General features: G+C 41.5%; 1 protein-coding gene across 7 annotated transcripts in view; it reads right to left on the bottom strand.

The window, feature by feature from the left end:
• Nucleotides 1–18,824, bottom strand: part of LOC122937794 (growth factor receptor-bound protein 10-like) — a 341,748-nt gene that overhangs the window by 26,828 nt on the left and 296,096 nt on the right. For all 7 annotated transcript variants that reach the window (XM_044292839.1, XM_044292838.1, XM_044292837.1 and 4 more), the window contains 3 exons: nucleotides 13,444–13,554; nucleotides 12,097–12,195; nucleotides 4,979–5,050 (listed from right to left, as the gene is read on the bottom strand). In XM_044292839.1, the coding sequence (XP_044148774.1) occupies nucleotides 4,979–5,050; nucleotides 12,097–12,195; nucleotides 13,444–13,554 (282 nt within the window). The remainder of the gene's footprint in view (nucleotides 1–4,978; nucleotides 5,051–12,096; nucleotides 12,196–13,443; nucleotides 13,555–18,824) is intronic.

Here is an 18,824-nt window from a genome sequence, read left to right as displayed (position 1 = left end):
CATCATTTTCCGCTAACTTGTGACAAAAAATAAAAAGTTCTATGAACTCACTATGCCCATCAGCGAATACCTTAGGGTGTCTACTTTCCGAAATGGGGTCATTTGTGGGGGGTTTCTACTGTTTGGGCATTGTAGAACCTCAGGAAACATGACAGGTGCTCAGAAAGTCAGAGCTGTTTCAAAAAGCGGAAATTCACATTTTTGTACCATAGTTTGTAAATGCTATAACTTTTACCCAAACCATTTTTTTTTTTGCCCAAACATTTTTTTTTTATCAAAGACATGTAGAACTATAAATTTAGCGAAAAATTTATATATGGATGTCGTTTTTTTTGCAAAATTTCACAGCTGAAAGTGAAAAATGTCATTTTTTTGCAAAAAAATCGTTATATTTTGATTAATAACAAAAAAAGTAAAAATGTCAGCAGCAATAAAATACCACCAAATGAAAGCTCCATTAGTGAGAAGAAAAGGAGGTAAAATTCATTTGGGTGGTAAGTTGCATGACCGAGCGATAAACGGTGAAAGGAGTGTAGTGCCGAAGTGTAAAAAGTGGCCTGGTCATGAAGGGGGTTTCACCTAGCGGGGCTGAAGTGGTTAAGCACAGGTAAAAGTAGGCAGTACAGGGAACAAAAATGTGGAATTAAGGGGTAATTGAATACACAGTGAAAAGTTGAAATAAGGCGACCAAGGTGAAATTAAGCACCACAATCCAATACTACAAAAAAATATATATACGACAGTTATCCTTTAATAATTGTAGGATTTTATTAATCTTCTTTTTTACCTTTTTATTTTCAGATTTCAGATTTTTTTTATTCTATTTCCTGAACATGATTATGGGGGCTGACATCTTGCCTGAGCTATTCTTAACGGAATTTACAAAGCATAAAATAAAAATAAAAATCAGGAATCAGCAGGAGACCTCTGAGAGTTTTCTAGGCATGCTCTGTGACCTGGTGCAGAGGTCCTTGTACAAGGAAAAAATAGATCAGCTTTGACAATCACGTATTGTGAATGGTGGATCCTGTCTTCTCTATACAGATGGCTATAATCTCCTTATTACATTTAGAATAATATATAACTGCAGTAAAGTGATCTTTGTAGACCAAAAAGCAGCACCTATTAGGCTTAGTGGCCAGTTCGAAAACTGCATGAATTTATGGCTTTTGTTTAAATACAGATGTTGACATGAAAAACTAAAAATATCACCATAAATTCTTTAAAAATATATAATATAAAAATGTGATTTAAACAATAAGTCATTTTCTGATGACACATTCCCTTTAAACTCCAACAGTTCTGCCTGAATGCTCTTGCAGCAGGGGGAGGGGAGAGCTGCTTTTGTTGCTCATATCTGTGGAATGTTAGCAGCTAGAGATATGTTTTGTTTGAAAGCAGGCATTTCAAGGTTTCAAACAATACCAGAATCACAGCATTATCTTCACTAAATCGGAAAATATCCCTGTTTGAAATCTGGATGGCAATGAATGTGGCTGAAAGCGAAAGTAAATGCAGATTTTACCGCATTTATTCACAACTCGATTTCTAACAGTGATATCTCCTGCTGATGTTGTGCTAATGCGATGATCTTTGTCTTGTATGAAAGCTTGGACTGCCAGCTTTAAAAAAAAAAGGCCATGTCGTGAGCTGATACCAATCCAAAGATAGTGTATGAGCAGCTAAAGCAGATTTCCCCTGAACCCCAGGGCTGTGTTCACATCACTTTTTGCCCTACGTTTAAATTTTAAAAAACATGTTGGGGGAAAAAGGGATGCAAGAGCACTGTACACTCTGCAGAATCCAGCAAAAAATGTATTCATTATCGAATACTTTTTTATCCAATGGAATCCTATGGTGATGGATGCCACTGTATGGCATATCGCGGAGGAATAAGTTTAATATATGCTTTTCTATACATTAAATGCAAGACAAAAATGTGACTCGAACCCAGCCTAACAGATCCCTTACTTGGGACATGAGTGTGCTGGTGAAACCAATTAAAGAGGTTTTCTGAGATTTGTATAACATAACTGCCACAGAGCAGGGGGCATTATACATTAAAAAATAATAATTCATACCATCTTTTAAAAGGTCTGAAAGGTATTGCACCACTTCAGTCCCTACTGGTCCTTAAATTTAATACCTTTGTGCATAGTCATATATATGTATGTCATTAGCATTACAAGGGACTCCGTCAGGTAGTTTTCACTAATCTAACTACCAGCAATGGCTATTAGAGAGTTGTACACGCATGCTAACCATACCTTTATGTCATTTGGCTCTCTAACAAATTGCTCCCAAGTGCCCAGTGGATAGGCTTTGCTTTTGAAAGTGCCCAGTTCCGCCTCCCTTCCCTTCTGTGTGTTTCTCCCCCCCCTCCCTTGAAATGAGGGCGATGCAGACAGCAGGAAAGCGCGGCTTCGATGTGACTTTTTTAAAAGCTGAGAATCTGCACTTTTCTTTTATATAAATACCAGATACACATCTCTAGCTGTTACCGATCTTCAGATATGAGGGGTTAAAGCAGCACTCGCTTTCTTGAGCAAAAGTTAGTAAGTTGGAAAAAAAAAAACCACAACCTTTCCCATTTAATACATAGTTATACTGTTGTACTGATCCACAGAACAAGAACATCATAGCGCACAGTAAAGAGATATAGAATATATATATATATCTATATCTCTATCTATATATACACACACACACCTATATAACCACACAGTACAGACCAAACGTTTGGACACACCTCAAAGAGTTTTCTTTATTTTCATGACTATGAAAATTGTAGATTCACTCTGAAGGCATCAAAACTATGAATTAACACATGTGGAATTCTATACATAACAAATAAGTGTGAAACAACTGAAAATATGTCATATTCTAGGTTCTTTAAAGTAGCCACCTTTTGCTTTGATTACTGCTTTGCACACTCTTGGCATTCTCTTGATGAGCTCCAAGAGGTAGTCACCTGAAATGGTTTTCACTTCACAGGGGTGCCCTGTCAGGTTTAATAAGTGGGATTTCTTGCCTTATAAATGGGGTTGGGATCATCAGTTGCGTTGTGGAGAAGTCAGGTGGATACACAGCTGATCGAACAGTCTATTCAGTAGGACATATTTGTATTATGGCAAGAAAAAAGCTAAGTAAAGAAAAACGAGTGGCCATCATTACTTTAAGAAATGAAGGTCAGTCAGTCCGAAAAATTGGGAAAACTTTGAAAGTGTCCCCAAGTGCAGTCACAAAAACCATCAAGCGCTACAAAGAAACTGGCTCACATGCGGACCGCCCCAGGAAAGGAAGACCAAGAGTCACCTCTGCTGCGGAGGATAAGTTCATCCGAGTCACCAGCCTCAGAAATCGCAGGCTAACGGCAGCTCAGATTAGAGACCAGGTCAATGCCACACAGAGTTCAAGCAGCAGACATCTCTAGAACAACTGTTAAGAGGAGACTGTGTGAATCAGGCCTTCATGGTAGAATATCTGCTAGGAAACCACTGCTAAGGACAGGCAACAAGCAGAAGAGACTTGGTTGGGCTAAAGAACACAAGGAATGGACATTAGACCAGTGGAAATCTGTGCTTTGGTCTGATGAGTCCAAATTTGAGATCTTTGGTTCCAACCACAGTGTCTTTGTGCGATGCAGAAAAGGTGAACGGATGGACTCAACATGCCTGATTCCCACCGTGAAGCATGGAGGAGGAGGTGTGATGGTGCTTTGCTGGTGACACTGTTGGGGATTTAGTCAAAATTTAAGGCATACTGAACCAGCATGGCTACCACAGCATCTTGCAGCGGCATGCTATTCCATCCGGTTTGCGTTTAGCTGGACCATCATTTATTTTTCAACAGGACAATGACCCCAAACACACCTCCAGGCTGTGCAAGGGCTATTTGACCATGAAGGAGAGTGATGGGGTGCTGCGCCAGATGACCTGGTCTCCACAGTCACCGGACCTGAACCCAATCGAGATGGTTTGGGGTGAGCTGGACCGCAGAGTGAAGGCAAAAGGGCCAACAAGTTCTAAGCATCTCTGGGAACTCCTTCAAGACTGTTGGAAGACCCTTTCAGGTGACTACCTCTTGAAGCTCATCAAGAGAATGCCAAGAGTGTGCAAAGCAGTAATCAAAGCAAAAGGTGGCTACTTTGAAGAACCTAGAATATGACATTTTCAGTTGATTCACACTTTTTTGTTATGTATAGAATTCCACATGTGTTAATTCATAGTTTTGATGCCTTCAGTGTGAAGCTACAATTTTCATAGTCATGAAAATAAAGAAAACTCTTTGAATAAAAAAGAAGGTGTGTCCAAACTTTTGGTCTGTAGGCCCCTTTCACACGAGAGAATTTTCCGCGTGGGCGCAATGCGTGGACATGAACCCATAGCACCCACACTAAATCTTGACCCATTCATTTTAATGCGTCTGTGTACATGAGTTCTGCGTTGCATGAAAAACACAGCATGTTCTATATTCTGTCTTTTTCAGGCAGCCCTTGCCCCATAGAAGTGAATGGGCCTTCAGTGAAAAACGCATTGCATCCGGAAGTGCGGATGCAATGCGCTTTTTCACTGATGATTGCTAGGAGATGTTGTTTGTAAACCTTCAGTTTTTTTATCACTCAAGTGAAAAACATACCAAAACGCATTGCATCCGCGTGGAAAAAACTGAACACAATTGCAGACAAAACTGACTGAACTTGCTTGCAAAATGGTGCGAGTTTCACTGAACGCACATGGACCTAATCAGTCTCACTTGTGTAAAAGGGGCCTTAGGGGTACATACAGTATTATGGCTGGAAAAAAACACATTTGGTTCAAATGAGCAGACCAGAGATCACCATAGAATCCTACGGTAGTATAAGTTTGGTTCAGCAGAATTGCATGGTGTCTGGGTGTTGTGCCCATAATACAGCTCCTAAACTGTGACAGGCATTTTGTAAAATAAATTAAACTAAAGAATAGTATTAGAGACCTACTGGTGCAGAAAAGCTGGTGTGCACAGTTTTCTGTTGAGGAATTCTATAGTTCTGATAAAGCAGCATACCATACTGTAAGGAGAGAAAAAAAAAATACAATATATTACTATTTTCTATTATGACTATTTTCTTTTTCACCTCGTGATCAAACTGAGAGACAGATTAATTTCATGTCAGTAATACAAATGTCCAAAATGGTCACACTAAAGTGATTTGTTGTATTACTGTAGTTTTGATCTGCTTTTTTTCATTACCTTTTTAGGCTACATCTGTATAGAGTAAACCAAAAACAAAACAAGTGGAATATTGTATCAAAAGATATATTATTTATTATAGAATATAAAAAATGGGGAACAACGGAATGTTGTAATACAGTACACGGAGAAGCACAGAGTGAGTCAATTCAAAAAGACACCATGAAATAGCGCAAAATAATGCGCATTCGGGTACGGTCAATTGTGAGGCAAAGCTAGGGCTCTGGGCAGCCAATGAAACACTAAATGTGCTGTTAACCTAATTACAGGTATGGCACAACCAGTACCACAAACAATTGATAACCCAGAGTCGTAGCTACATACACTCGATGTAAACAGCACCATCAACCCCATATAATCATATTAATGACAAACCTGGGGTGAAAAATTAGATGTAAATAATGCAATTAATACATAGGTGGTACCATAGGTGTACGCCTAAGTGCATGGGACCCGGCAAAGACCGTGCAGGGGAACCATACACAATAGTCAAGCTAAATGCAGACCGTACCTGAGGACATGGTGAAGATGGAAATGACAGACCCTGGCGCTGGACCTCGACGCGCGTTTCACCTCACGGCTTCGTCAGGAGGTACTAACTAATGTGTGGGCAGGGTATATATAGGGAATGTTGGGGGAAGGGGCAATGGACTGCAATTACCTACATTCGGCGCATCTGAGAACCACACAACCGGGCGCAGGAGGCTCCGGCAGAAATCCCAGAGAAGGAATGGGAGTCACTGCAGGCGGTTCCACGACACTTTCGCAGGTTCCATGGGTCCGATCCAGGGGGGTTGACGGTGAGAGGTATTGACAGAATTCACCTAGGGTCTAGAGGTGGCAATATTAAAATTGCTCTACTTCGTAGAGAGACCCGGTGGATTGTCAACCTCGACACCGTCACCCCATATGGCCTCAATGAAGCCATCAGTTTTTCTTCCTTTCTATGAATATTGTGCGAATTTTATTGCAGGGTATATATTATTATTTTTGTCCTTTTTTATTACACTGTATTGTTTATAATATTGGTATTATTATTTTTCTTTTCGAGATCACGTTATTCATTCCTGTGGGGCACTGAGGACGATGGATAGAATTACCTATTAGGATGACAGGACCACCACAGGAGAGGACGTCTGCCAAGACCTTCTAGCAACATAATCATATGACATCGATTACCTAATATTAGGTCCTTATTTTGATACGATGTCACCTTTGGGGAGTCCCTGTCCGACAATCGAATTGTCGTTGACATATGGGCAGGATTCCGTCCATTGTGGCCCTGTTCTCATCTTGTGGATCTGTGTGGGCTCCGCTTGGCCTCGTATACGGTTCCTAACGACGCCTGCGGTGCCGTTTTGATCGCCTTGTGTCCTTACTGTCACTGTTTATATTGCCCTGGTCACTGTCTTTTACCTTGGCAGATGGGGGGAGGGGGGGTGTCTCGGCTGTCCCCGCCGGCGGCCTTTTCCGCCGGTGGTGCCACCCGATCACCCCTTCTCAACCTAGGACTTTGTTTATGCACTTTTTGTTTTCTGCTGGACGGTTGGTTGGGTGCGCCCATGTCGACCCCGCGGGCTACCTTTTGTTGCCCGGGGGACCGCCCCGCGCGCCCCCACCACCATCACAGTGGGTTTACACCATACAATTTTATCCTAAGGAATACCAGCAAATGACTGTTTTTTATTGAAATAATTGTCTTATTGCACGTACTGTGCAGTTTCACATGGTTATTCTATTAATGGAGAGATTGCATCATTATGTACATGGGGTACACTATGGCTCCATTGGTACTGATAGCACATATTTCTGCAAAAAACTCTTTCATCTATGTGCATTGATGATTGTATATACCCCATTAACTACAATAACCTTATCTGACAAGATCCTTCACTCTTTTTCTTTTCTTTTTCTTCTTTTCTTGATACACAGTATTATATATTTATTGTATGGCCACGATAGTGGTCATTTATGTGGTTTTATTGCCACGCATTTGTTCACAATATGCTTATAAACATCATTACGATGTATGAATGATAGCGGCACCTCTTCAGCTCGCACTATTATGGTCCTATTTATATGGATCCGCATGTTTCTTAAATTTACACTACTACTGGTGAATATGAATATACACTTAGAGTCACATTGAGTTACCAGCTACTTTTATTGCTGTCAGGTATTATGTCTTGTTATCTTTTTCCATTTATATATTAGTCCTTTTGTGCATGGGGCCCGGTGACAACGTGACAGGTGGACTTTCAACCATATTTTGGCAATTATGCGATCCAGCTTTATCCCTTTACCTCTATGGGAGACACAGATTGCGGTCCATCTGCGTTCCACGGGGGTCGCGGGGCGCGCATGCGCTGGGCGGCGTCATCACGATGCGCTCCGACACGTCTGCTACTTTCGCCGCGCATGCGCGGTGTGCGGATGTGGACGCGCAGAGTGATGACGCCGCCTATCATGGAGCCTCCTGCGCCCGGTTGTGTGGTTCTCAGATGCGCCGAATGTAGGTAATTGCAGTCCATTGCTCCTTCCCCCAACATTCCCTATATATACCCTGCCCACACATTAGTTAGTACCTCCTGACGAAGCCGTGAGGTGAAACGCGCGTCGAGGTCCAGCGCCAGGGTCTGTCATTTCCATCTTCACCATGTCCTCAGGTACGGTCTGCATTTAGCTTGACTATTGTGTATGGTTCCCCTGCACGGTCTTTGCCGGGTCCCATGCACTTAGGCGTACACCTATGGTACCACCTATGTATTAATTGCATTATTTACATCTAATTTTTCACCCCAGGTTTGTCATTAATATGATTATATGGGGTTGATGGTGCTGTTTACATCGAGTGTATGTAGCTACGACTCTGGGTTATCAATTGTTTGTGGTACTGGTTGTGCCATACCTGTAATTAGGTTAACAGCACATTTAGTGTTTCATTGGCTGCCCAGAGCCCTAGCTTTGCCTCACAATTGACCGTACCCGAATGCGCATTATTTTGCGCTATTTCATGGTGTCTTTTTGAATTGACTCACTCTGTGCTTCTCCGTGTACTGTATTACAACATTCCGTTGTTCCCCATTTTTTATATTCTATAATAAATAATATATCTTTTGATACAATATTCCACTTGTTTTGTTTTTGGTTTACTCTGGACGTGGTACAAGTGGTTACTATAGCTGTCTTAAGTGACAGAGCTGCCTTGTTGTAGGTTAATACATCTGTATAGAAACATCACTTATTGAGTTTAAAGTTAATCCTGGTTATTAATGTGAAGAAATGTACTTGAATTGTTAAGATATAAAGTCCTATAACTAAAACAAAGCCAATCGTGCACCAACTGTAAATTGTGAAATTCAACATGGCTGTGCAGATTATGTATCACACAGATGATGTACATGGCTTTGTACAAAATGTGCTACAGAAGGCTCGCCATGTTGTGGGTTCTATTTACTACTGTTCTTGACAGGTCACCTCTTCCGACATGTCTGTTTTAGTAACTACTGGCATTCTCCATTAAATAACAATTCTGGAGCATGTATTCTTATGCTCTTCCATTCCTTTATTATTCCTGATAGAATGAATTAATTGCTAGCAGCTTTCAATGAAGTCTGACTATGCAGGGACACACACAGGGGCGTTGATGGGCATGTAGATTCTGGCTGGGCCCTGGACTACAAGCATATTGCCCCAAACCTCTAGTCAGGATCTTTTATTTTTTATTTTTTTACTGCACACGGCAGCTTCTTCTAATGGTTATATTGAACAGGGCTGAAGTGCAGCTCTAAATGACATTAGCCAGGCACACTTTAAACCGGCAAGGAGTGGCACCATCGTGTGCCCAGCTGAAATGCAAAATATGTAGTGCAATGAAGCGAGACCAGCCATTAGACCCGTGGCTGGTGGTTCAGTTTAACAGCCTGAACCAAGATTTAGCCCCGCCCCTCACTCAGGCCTGGCAGCAAGGACCAGAACCCAGCTCAAACTGTCCAGGTCACCAGCGCTGGAGTGTTTAAGGCATAGCGTAAATGGCCTCTGCTAGCCCAGCAGCATCCTCTTCACTCAAAATAACTCAAGATACAGTACAGCCATTAATGTCTAAAATCACTGGCAAAAAAGTGATTAGCGCCCAATTAGCCATTTTCCCTCCCTGGTATAATGTGACTTGTTAGTGTTACAAGGCCTCAGGTGTGAAAAAATATTTTATCAAACTTTTTTTTTATTGAAATAACGTTTTTACAGAGATATCCACATAAGGAGCAAATTACATAGATCTTAGAGTGTAAATCCAACTGCCCCCTCCAAACAAATAATAATCCTGCAGAGAGATGACTACAACACACCATGTCTAAAAAAAAAAAAAAAAAAAAAAAAAAAAAAAAAAAGGCAGAGGAAATCGTAATGTAGTATACCAAGGCAGTGACATTGTGAGATTAGCATATAAATTAGGGTGCAGAAGAAATAGAAAGTCAGGTGTGTCCTTTTCATCAGGCCAAAGTCCAGGGAGGTGCACCAAGGAATCACATCACTTGCACCATTATGGACATTTGCCCTCTCACACAATCCCTCACCAATCCAGGGACCACAAACCATTCTTGCCATATTGGACATAAATTTAGCAGGGCATCTCCTTTCCAGGTAGACCCCTCTTTCGAATCTGAATAAATGGTGTTCAGACTGTTCACAAACTCCTAACTGGTAGGTGGGTTTCTCTGTATCCAATGTTTGGCAATAAACACTCTAGCTTGGAAGAGAATTATTTAAATACACAAGGATATTTTATCATCAATTCCCAGTGGATTTAAAAGTCCTAAGACATAGACCTTGGAGTCCCTTGGTATTTTTATCTGGGTTGTCTTGGAAATGATCCTTAGTACACCTTTTCAGTAGGCCCCCAGCATAAAACACTCCCTTAACATGTGCAGCAAGGAAGCGTCTGCCCCTTCACACCTGGAACAGTTTGTAAAAAACCCTGCATTCCTATAAAATATAGGTCTCGGACTGACTAGGTATAGCTGGGATAATCTTTGAGCCTCATTAAGCGTGAGGCTAGGTGTTAGGGACAAGACAGTGTCTCATTGTCAATGTGAGATGCCACCAATGTCCCATTACCATTTAGATTTCACTGACAAAAAGCTTGATGAAATACAGATGAGACCCTTGGCCCTACCACCACATAATAATTGTTGCATTATAGGAGGGGAAGCTGTCAGCTGCAAACCATCCTTAAATTGTGCATGATATGCCAGTCTCAGTTGAAGGTACTGGTAAAATACAGTTGTAGGAAGACCAAACTCTGACTGGAGCTGTGCAAATTGTTTTATAACCCCTCCTGAATGTATCTGATGGAGAAAAAGAATACCCCTTTCCTACCTCCTAAGGGCAAAATCCCTAGGTGTGTTAAATTTGGTGTTATCACTCACACTCTCTCATACTGGTCACTAAAAGTTCAACATGGCTCTGCATGGCAAAGAACTATGAGGATCTGAAAAAAAAGAATTATTGCTCTGCATAAAGATGGTCTACGCTATAAGAAGATTGCCAGCGCCCTAAAACTGAGCTGCAGCACGGTGGTCAAGACCATACAGCGGTTTAACAAGACAGGTTCCACTCAGAACAGACCTCACCATGGTTGTCCAAAGAAGTTGAGTGCACATGCTGATATCCACAGGTTTTCTTTTCAAAATAGATGTATGAGTGATGCCAGAATTGCTGCAGAGGTTAAAGGGTTGGTGAGTCAGCATGTCATTGCTCAGACCATACGCAGCAAACTGGATCAAATTGGTCTGCATGGCTGTTGTCCCAGAAGGAAGGCTCTTCTAAAGATCACGCACAAAAAAGCCTGCAAACAGTTTGCTGAAGACAAGTAGACGAAGGACATGGATTACTGCCGGCTGTGGGGAGCTACAGTTCATTGAGGGAACCATGAATGCCCACATGTACTGAGACATACTGAAGCAGAACATAATCCCCCTCCCTTTGAAAACTGGGCCACATGGCAGTATTCCACCATGATAAAGACCCCAACACCTCCAAGACTACCACTGCCACTGCCTTGCTAAAGAAACTGAGGGTAAAGGTGCTGGACTGGCCAAGCATGTCTCCAGAACTAAATCCTATTGAGCATCCTCAAATGGAAGGTGAAGGCGCACAAGGTCTCTAACATCCACCAGTTCTGTGATGTTATCATGGAGTAACGGAAGAGCATTCCAGTGGCAACCTGTGAAGCGCTAGTGAACTATGTCCAAAGAGTTACAGCAGTGCTGGAAAATAATGGTGGCCACACAAAATATTGACACTTTGAGGCACAATTAGGCCATTTCACTTAGGGGTGTACCCACTTTTGTTGCCAGCGGTTTAGACAATAATGGCTGTGTGTTGAGTGATTTTGAGGGCACACCAAATTGACACTGTTACACAAGCTGTAAATTGTACATTGTATAAAAGTGTCATATCTTTGGTGTTGTCCCATAAAAGTATAATAAAATATTTACAAAAATGTAAGAGGTGTACTCACTTTTGTGAAATACTGTACACATATATACAGTATATATAGTTTTTTCCCAGGGTAGGCATGTGCCTTGGGGCTTGTGCCCCTGATCTTAGCAACATTCGACACACCACAATTAGTAACACCCATCTGGACCTTCAATGCTGCTGCTAGTAATTAATTCATAACTTCTAGCAGGAATAATAAGGGAATAGCACATAATAGTCCTCTAAGAATAGATGTTCCAGAATTATCACACGGGAGATGCAAGTAGTTGTAAAACAGACATGTCAGGAGACAGGTTACAGGCCCTCTTTAAATCTTGTACAGTGTACCAGTTTAGGCTCCTGGAATACATTTATGGGAAATACCTTCAACAGTCTGAAAGCAGTCATCCAACATGTCCGAGTTTGTTCATCTTCTGCACAAATAAATCTCAGCTCTTTACTATCTGCTAGAACTCTGTTGGGCTACAGAAAAGGAAATTTAGAGTTACATTTATACTGAAGATATATAATATATATGCTTTCCGTTTGTTAGATCCTTTCAGGGCTCTAACAAGCGGTCCAAATGGATTAGTTTTGCTCTAAAGCATTCTGAATGGAAAAGGATCCGCTCAGAATGCATCAGTTTGCCTCTGTTCCGTCTCCATTCCACTTTGGAGGCGGACACCAAAACACTGCTTGCAGTGTTTTGGTGTCCTTCTGACGAAACTGAGCCAAACGGATCCGTTCTGACACACAATTTAAATCAATGGGGACGGATCCGCACCAAACGCGAGTGTGAAAGTAGCCTAAAACGTAATTATATCTTATGAAATGAAAGAAATTTACAACAGTATCATTACAGAATTGCAATTACCACTGAACTTAAATTAGAAGTTTATCAAGTTATTTGGTGTTAAAATGCCATTACCCTGCTGAAATTGTAACTCAATAACTCATCCTAGATGCAACCTCTCCCATGAACTTTAAAAAAAAAACACATTGTGTATTAGTTACAGTAGAGCTCATGCACAAGACAAATGTATTTTGCGGCCAAGCGTAGGACCTTGTCTATCTTTTCGCGGAACAGACTTCTATGTGCTTTTCCCACCAGTATGTCCATTCTGCATAGGATACAATACGTCCGCAAAATAGTCACCAGAGACCTACTGAAGTCAATGTTCACATTGCAGCTCCTTCGTCCCCCTTCATTTCAATGGGACCGCTCTATCCTGCACACTTGAATAGGAAGGTGCTGTCCCAATGAAGCGTGTGGGGACTAGCGTTGTAATCACACCTGCTCACAGCTGCAAGGTCTACGGCGAGCAGGTAAACTGAGAACAGAATGCATCGCTCGTACGAGTGCTGCGTTCTCTTCAAACAGCTGATCAGCAGGGGTGTCAGGAGTGAGGAAAGGTCATCAAGAGCGGACAACCTCTTTAAAGCCTGTAGAGGAGTCTATTCTATTTTGTGTAAATGGTTCCTAAAAGAGAAAAAAAAATATGTATGCTTAACTGTGGCATGGAAAACGCTGAGGAAAACTGAGGCCAGAACTGATCCCATAGTTTTCTATGGGATTGTTCATGTATACCAGGCACATTAGTGCTGGGTGTCAAAGGGCACCAAACCAAAAAATACCTGCATCACACTATATGTCTGCAAAAAAACTGTCCAAACAGAACTGATGTGCACCAAGCCTAAAAAGGGAATGTGATGTGTTCCTTCCCTCATTACCTTCACGCAAAATCCAAAGTCTGTAGGTGAATTATATAGCTTTTTACAAGATATCAATGAATAAATATTGCTGTCTTCTAAATCAGATATTCCTTGTAAGTGCCTTGGTTCCTGTATAAAGAAGAAATGACATTTTAGTCTAAAGCAGTTTCAAAAGAACACATCCTTATTTAAAACATGCCATTCTTGGTATGAATAGTAAACAGTCCCAGGGCTTGCGTAGAGCGCATCTCTCAACACAATCAACTTCTATTATATGGGTATTCAATTTTAAAATGTGCCGCATTTTTAACATCCAGTTCAGTCATTTTTTTCCGAATATATTCATGAGCAGCCAGTCTGATAGATATGTGCATATGAAATTCAGAAGGAACACAGTGTACGTTATATGAACCATATCCATCAGATAATGCTGAATATTCATTCAAATTTAATTGGGCAAAATACTTTTTAAGTGATGCAATTTTTTTTAATGCGCTTGAGGTGGAGTAAGTGCCCTCTAACAGTCATAATCAGTCCCCTAAGAATGGCAGAGGCACAGCCTAGTACAATTCCTGTCAGTTTTCTACTGACCACAATACACTGTACTACATAAGTATTACAGTGATATGCAATTGTTTGGTTGCTTACATAATACAAAGTCCACTTGAGGGAATAAGTGGTAAAAAGATTTAAATAAAATTGTATTTAAAAAAATTCAAGTAAAAAAACAAACAAACACCTGTAACCCTGAAAAAGTTTTTGACTGGAAAATTGAAAAATAACCTTCAACATATTCGTTGCTGCTGCACCTGAACTATAACATCACTATCCCACACAGTTTAAACTGTATATAACCCTCCCCCCACCCACAAACATCAGAACTGCAGCTTTTTTTTGCTTATCCATCACCCAAAAAGGCACTCAAATGAAAACATCTTTTGTTCACTAACATAAAAAGTAAAAAATCAAGCCCTTACATAGCTCTTTTGAAAGTTAATTAAAAAACAACAAAAAAAAACCGATGGGTTTGGCTGTGGAAATGCAACTTTTTTTTAATATAAACAATTTACATTGTGCTAAACTAGTAGGGGTTACTCTTACCGGTAATTGGATTTTCCAATAGCCTCCAAAACGGCACTCCCAGGAGTGTGTCCCCCGCCTCCCCAGGACAGGAAACAACATAGAAGCTCAAGTTTAACAGGCCCCCTCCCTTTACCGGCTTCAGTTAATGACATAGGACTCATTAGTAATGCAAAGTGTATTGAAATATTCAAATACTACATTATCACATAATTATGTCACAGAACAAAATAAATGGTTTGGGAAACTCCAGTGCAGTTGTGGAGGCTATTGGAAAATACAATTACAGGTAAAAATAATTAACCCTTTTCTCCGACGCCTCCACAACAGCACTCCCAGGAGCAATAACAGAAAAAAAAAAAATTTTTAGGATGGTACTACCACAGATAATACTTTTTTGCCTAAAGCTAAATCATAGTTATGGAGCACATCCAATTTGTAATGTCTGAAAAAGGTACTAGGGTTTGCCCAAGTGGCCGCCCTGCGTATTTGATCCACAGATGCAGAGGTATATTCTGCCCATGAGGCCGAAACTGCCCTAGTAGAATGTGCCTTTATCCATTTAGGGGGAGTAGAGTCCTTCTGAATGTAGCAAAATTCAATGGTATTTCTTATCCATCTTGCAATGTACTCTTGCTTGCTGCAGATCCTTTATAGTGACCCTGATACTGCAGAAGATGGTCCGAGTTTCTGAATTCTTTGTTAACATCTAAGTTAGTATGCATTTTCTTACATCCAGATTATGATATTTATTTATTTCTGAGGATGGATTTGGACAGAAGGATACCTCCTGCTGTCGATGGAATTTGGAAACAACTTTTGGCAGAAACATCGGAGTATGCCTGAGAATGCTGCTGTCTTCTAAGTGTCCATTTACACGTCCGTAAGTGTTTTGCGGATCTGCAAAACACGGACACCGGCAATGTGTGTTCTGCATTTTGAAGACTGCACATCACCGCAACTCTCATAGAAAATGCATTTCCTTGTCTAGAATTGCGGACAAGAATAGGACATTTTTTGGGGGCGGAACGGAAGTGCGGATGCGGATAGCGCATTCCGGCCCCATTGAAAATGAATTTGTCCATACCTGTTCTGAAAAATTGCGGACGTGTGAACGGATCCCAAGACCATGAGGTAAGGTGGTCTCCAGGAAAAGGCTTGGATTTCCCCAACTTTTCTAGCCGGTGTAATTGCCAATAAAAAGGTGGTCTTAAACAGCAAAGCTTTAGCGGAATATCTTGTAATGGTTCAAAGGGTGCATTACTCAAGCACCAGATTCAAATCCCAAGGAAGTATGTTGGAATGGACAAATGGAAATAGTCTTGTTGCCCCTTTTAGGAACCGTTTTATTAGGGGTAGATCCGAGAGTTGTTTCTAGAAAGTCACTTAACACTGAAACTTGCATTTTAAGGGTGCTTGCTCTGAGCCCTTTATCTAGGCCTGCTTGTAGGAATTCCAGTATTAGGGGAATATCCAGATCTCGATAGGAATATTTCCTGCAAATTTTAAGGCGGCATCCCATGTTTTTGTATAGATCTTGGAGGTTGTGTCAGTTTTACTCAACAGAAGTGTGGATATTACAGGATCTGACAGACCCTTTTGTTTCAACATAACTTGTTAATAGACCTGGATATGATGGGAGAATCCAGAATTCCCCTGCTGCGAGGCCGGAAAGGAGGGGAAACCATATTTAGAATCATCTGCACTTTTCCTCCATCAGCACTCAGAGCGTCCACAAACAACGGCTGATCCTTTAAGAAGAGGGAGACTATTTTTTTTTTTACTTGTTTGTTCTTTTCATTCGCAAACAGGTCTATGACAGGGGTACGCCACTTTTTTTAATATCTGATAGAACATATCGGGGTCTGGTGACCATTCTCCCTCTTAAATTTTCTCTGCTGAGATAATCTGCTACTACGGTATGTTTTCCTTGCCTTTGAAATGGATGTCGTTAAAGAATTTAGGTTATTTTCGGCCCAGCGAAAGATCTTCCCCGACAGATTTAGCAGAGCTCTGCTTCTTGTCCCTCCTTGCAGGTTTAAATAGGCCACTGCGGTGGAGCTGTTGGACAGAATCTTTACATGTTGGGAATTTACAGTTGACTGGAGAGAGAGCAGAGTTTTGAAGACTGCCATCAACTCTTGCATTTAAGGATGCATCTGCAGGGCTCCAGATGGCGACCAAAATGGTCGCAAATGCGACTCAGAATTGCTAAATGGCGACAAGAGTCTTGTTGCCATTTGCGCCTAGACCCGCCGCTGCTCTGCTGCTTTCACAAACTGACATGGCACGCGCTGCTGTCAGCGCGTGCCATGTTCTTCTCAACAGCACAGGGGAGAAGGAGGCAGTCCCTCCCCCCTGCACCGCTGCTGCCACTAATGGGCTAATAGCAGGGAGGAGGAGGGAAGGGGCTGTGGCCACTGTGCCACAATTGAATATTGTTTATGCTAATACAAACGCAGGCTATGCTGCGGGTGCCGGACATATCCCATACCCGGCACCCAGCCTCTATGACTGCGCACTGCGATCCGCCGCTATTAACCCCCTTCAGGTGCCGCACCTGAGGGGTTAATAGCGGCGGATCGCAGCGCGCAGTCAGAGGCTGGGTGCCGGGTATGGGATATGTCCGGCACCCGCAGCGCAGCCTGCGTTTGTGCACCACACCCCCCCCAACCCCAGTATTATAAAGTAGAATAATTGGTGGCGCAGTGATATCAAGTATCGCAATACTTTATGGTATCGTGACAACACTAGGTAAGACGTGTGTTTTTTTATTATACCGTAATTATATGTATTTTAAATTTGGCGACTGAAAATGTAAATTATGGCTCCTAAATTTTTTCAGGTTAGGAGCCAATGGCTCCTTGATATTTATTTTTGTCTGGAGCCCTGTTCTGCCATTTTTTTTTAACTCCAAAACACCTTGTATTACCTGATCTTTGGTGTGGCCTCCCCATCTGCGACTGCTGGCGTCTGTAGAGGTAATGACCTGATTTGTGTGTTGACAAAATCCTCCTGACTGAAGATTTTTTCTTATTCTCCACCACAGGAGAGATTGCTTTACCTTTAAAGGAACTTTTATCCTCTTGTCTAGCGTATTCCGATTTCCATCCCAGTTCTTCAGCAGAAATGACTGTAGCGTCCTTGTGTGGTGTTGGGCCCACCGTACTGCTGGAATAGTGGACGTCAAAGAGCCTAAAAGTGTCATGATGTCTCTGATGGATACTGTTCTGTACTCCATCAGTTTTTCTAGAGGGAGAAAAGATATAAGCTTGTACGAGTCTAACTTGACCCCCAAAAATATTTTCTCTCTACTGGGAACTAGGTTCGACTTTTCTTTGTTTATTAAGCAGCCCAATTCCAGCAACTTCATTTGAACCATCTGTAGATGTAACTGGAGAATTTTGAGGGATAGAGCTGCAATCAAAAAAATTGTCCAGATAAGGAACAATTAATATAATATATACATACATATATATACACACATATATACACACACACACACACACACACATCTGAAAGGTCAAGAGTTACCATGTAGGAGTCTTGAGACAGGAGGTTTACTGTTGACCTGATTGTTTCCATCTTAAACCATTTGTAGGCTATGCTCTTGTTCAACCTTTTCAGGTTTATTATTACCCTGTAAGAGTTCTTTGGTTTTTGAATTAAAAAGACCAAAGAATAAAACCCTGTTCCTTCCTGATCTTTTGGTACTGGGATTATGACTTGTTTTTGCAGCAGCAATAATATCTGATTCCAGAGCCTGTTGCTTTTTTAGTCGACTCAAAGGCTTGTTGCTGGTGTAGAAATCTCGGGGAGGAGTAGCGAATTCTAGCTTATAGCCTTTGCTTGAGGTATTTCTTACCCAAGGGGAGGTTGAAATGTTTTCCCAGGCAGAGGCAAATCTTTTTAATCTGCCTCCTTATGCTGAAATATGGCATCCTTGTGAAGACTTTTCAGTGGTTTCTGGGGTGAACAGAAAACCTTTCCCCTTTCCTCTTGAGGATTGCCATCTTCCAGAGCCATCTTTCCTTCTCTGATCTGATCCTTTTCTGGCTCCAAAGGGACCGTTTCTGTTGGAAAAATGTTGAGTCTGAAGGAAAGCCTTTTTTTCTATCTGATGCCTTCTCCAAAATGTAATCTAAGGCTAAACCAAACAACTTATCCCCCTCACACGGAATGGAGCATAGACTACTCTTCGAGCTAGCATCCCCAAACCAGGATCTGAGCTATACAGCTCTACGTGTGGCATTCGATAAGGCAGTGGACCTATCCGAGGGCCTTACTAGATCAGCCAAGAATCTGACAAAATTTGAGGC

This window comes from Bufo gargarizans, chromosome 5 (genome assembly GCF_014858855.1).
Source record: "Bufo gargarizans isolate SCDJY-AF-19 chromosome 5, ASM1485885v1, whole genome shotgun sequence".
In the NCBI taxonomy this organism is placed as follows: Eukaryota; Metazoa; Chordata; class Amphibia; order Anura; family Bufonidae; genus Bufo; species Bufo gargarizans.
Note: the sequence above shows the minus strand (reverse complement) of the source record. Positions and strands in the feature narration are given on the sequence as shown.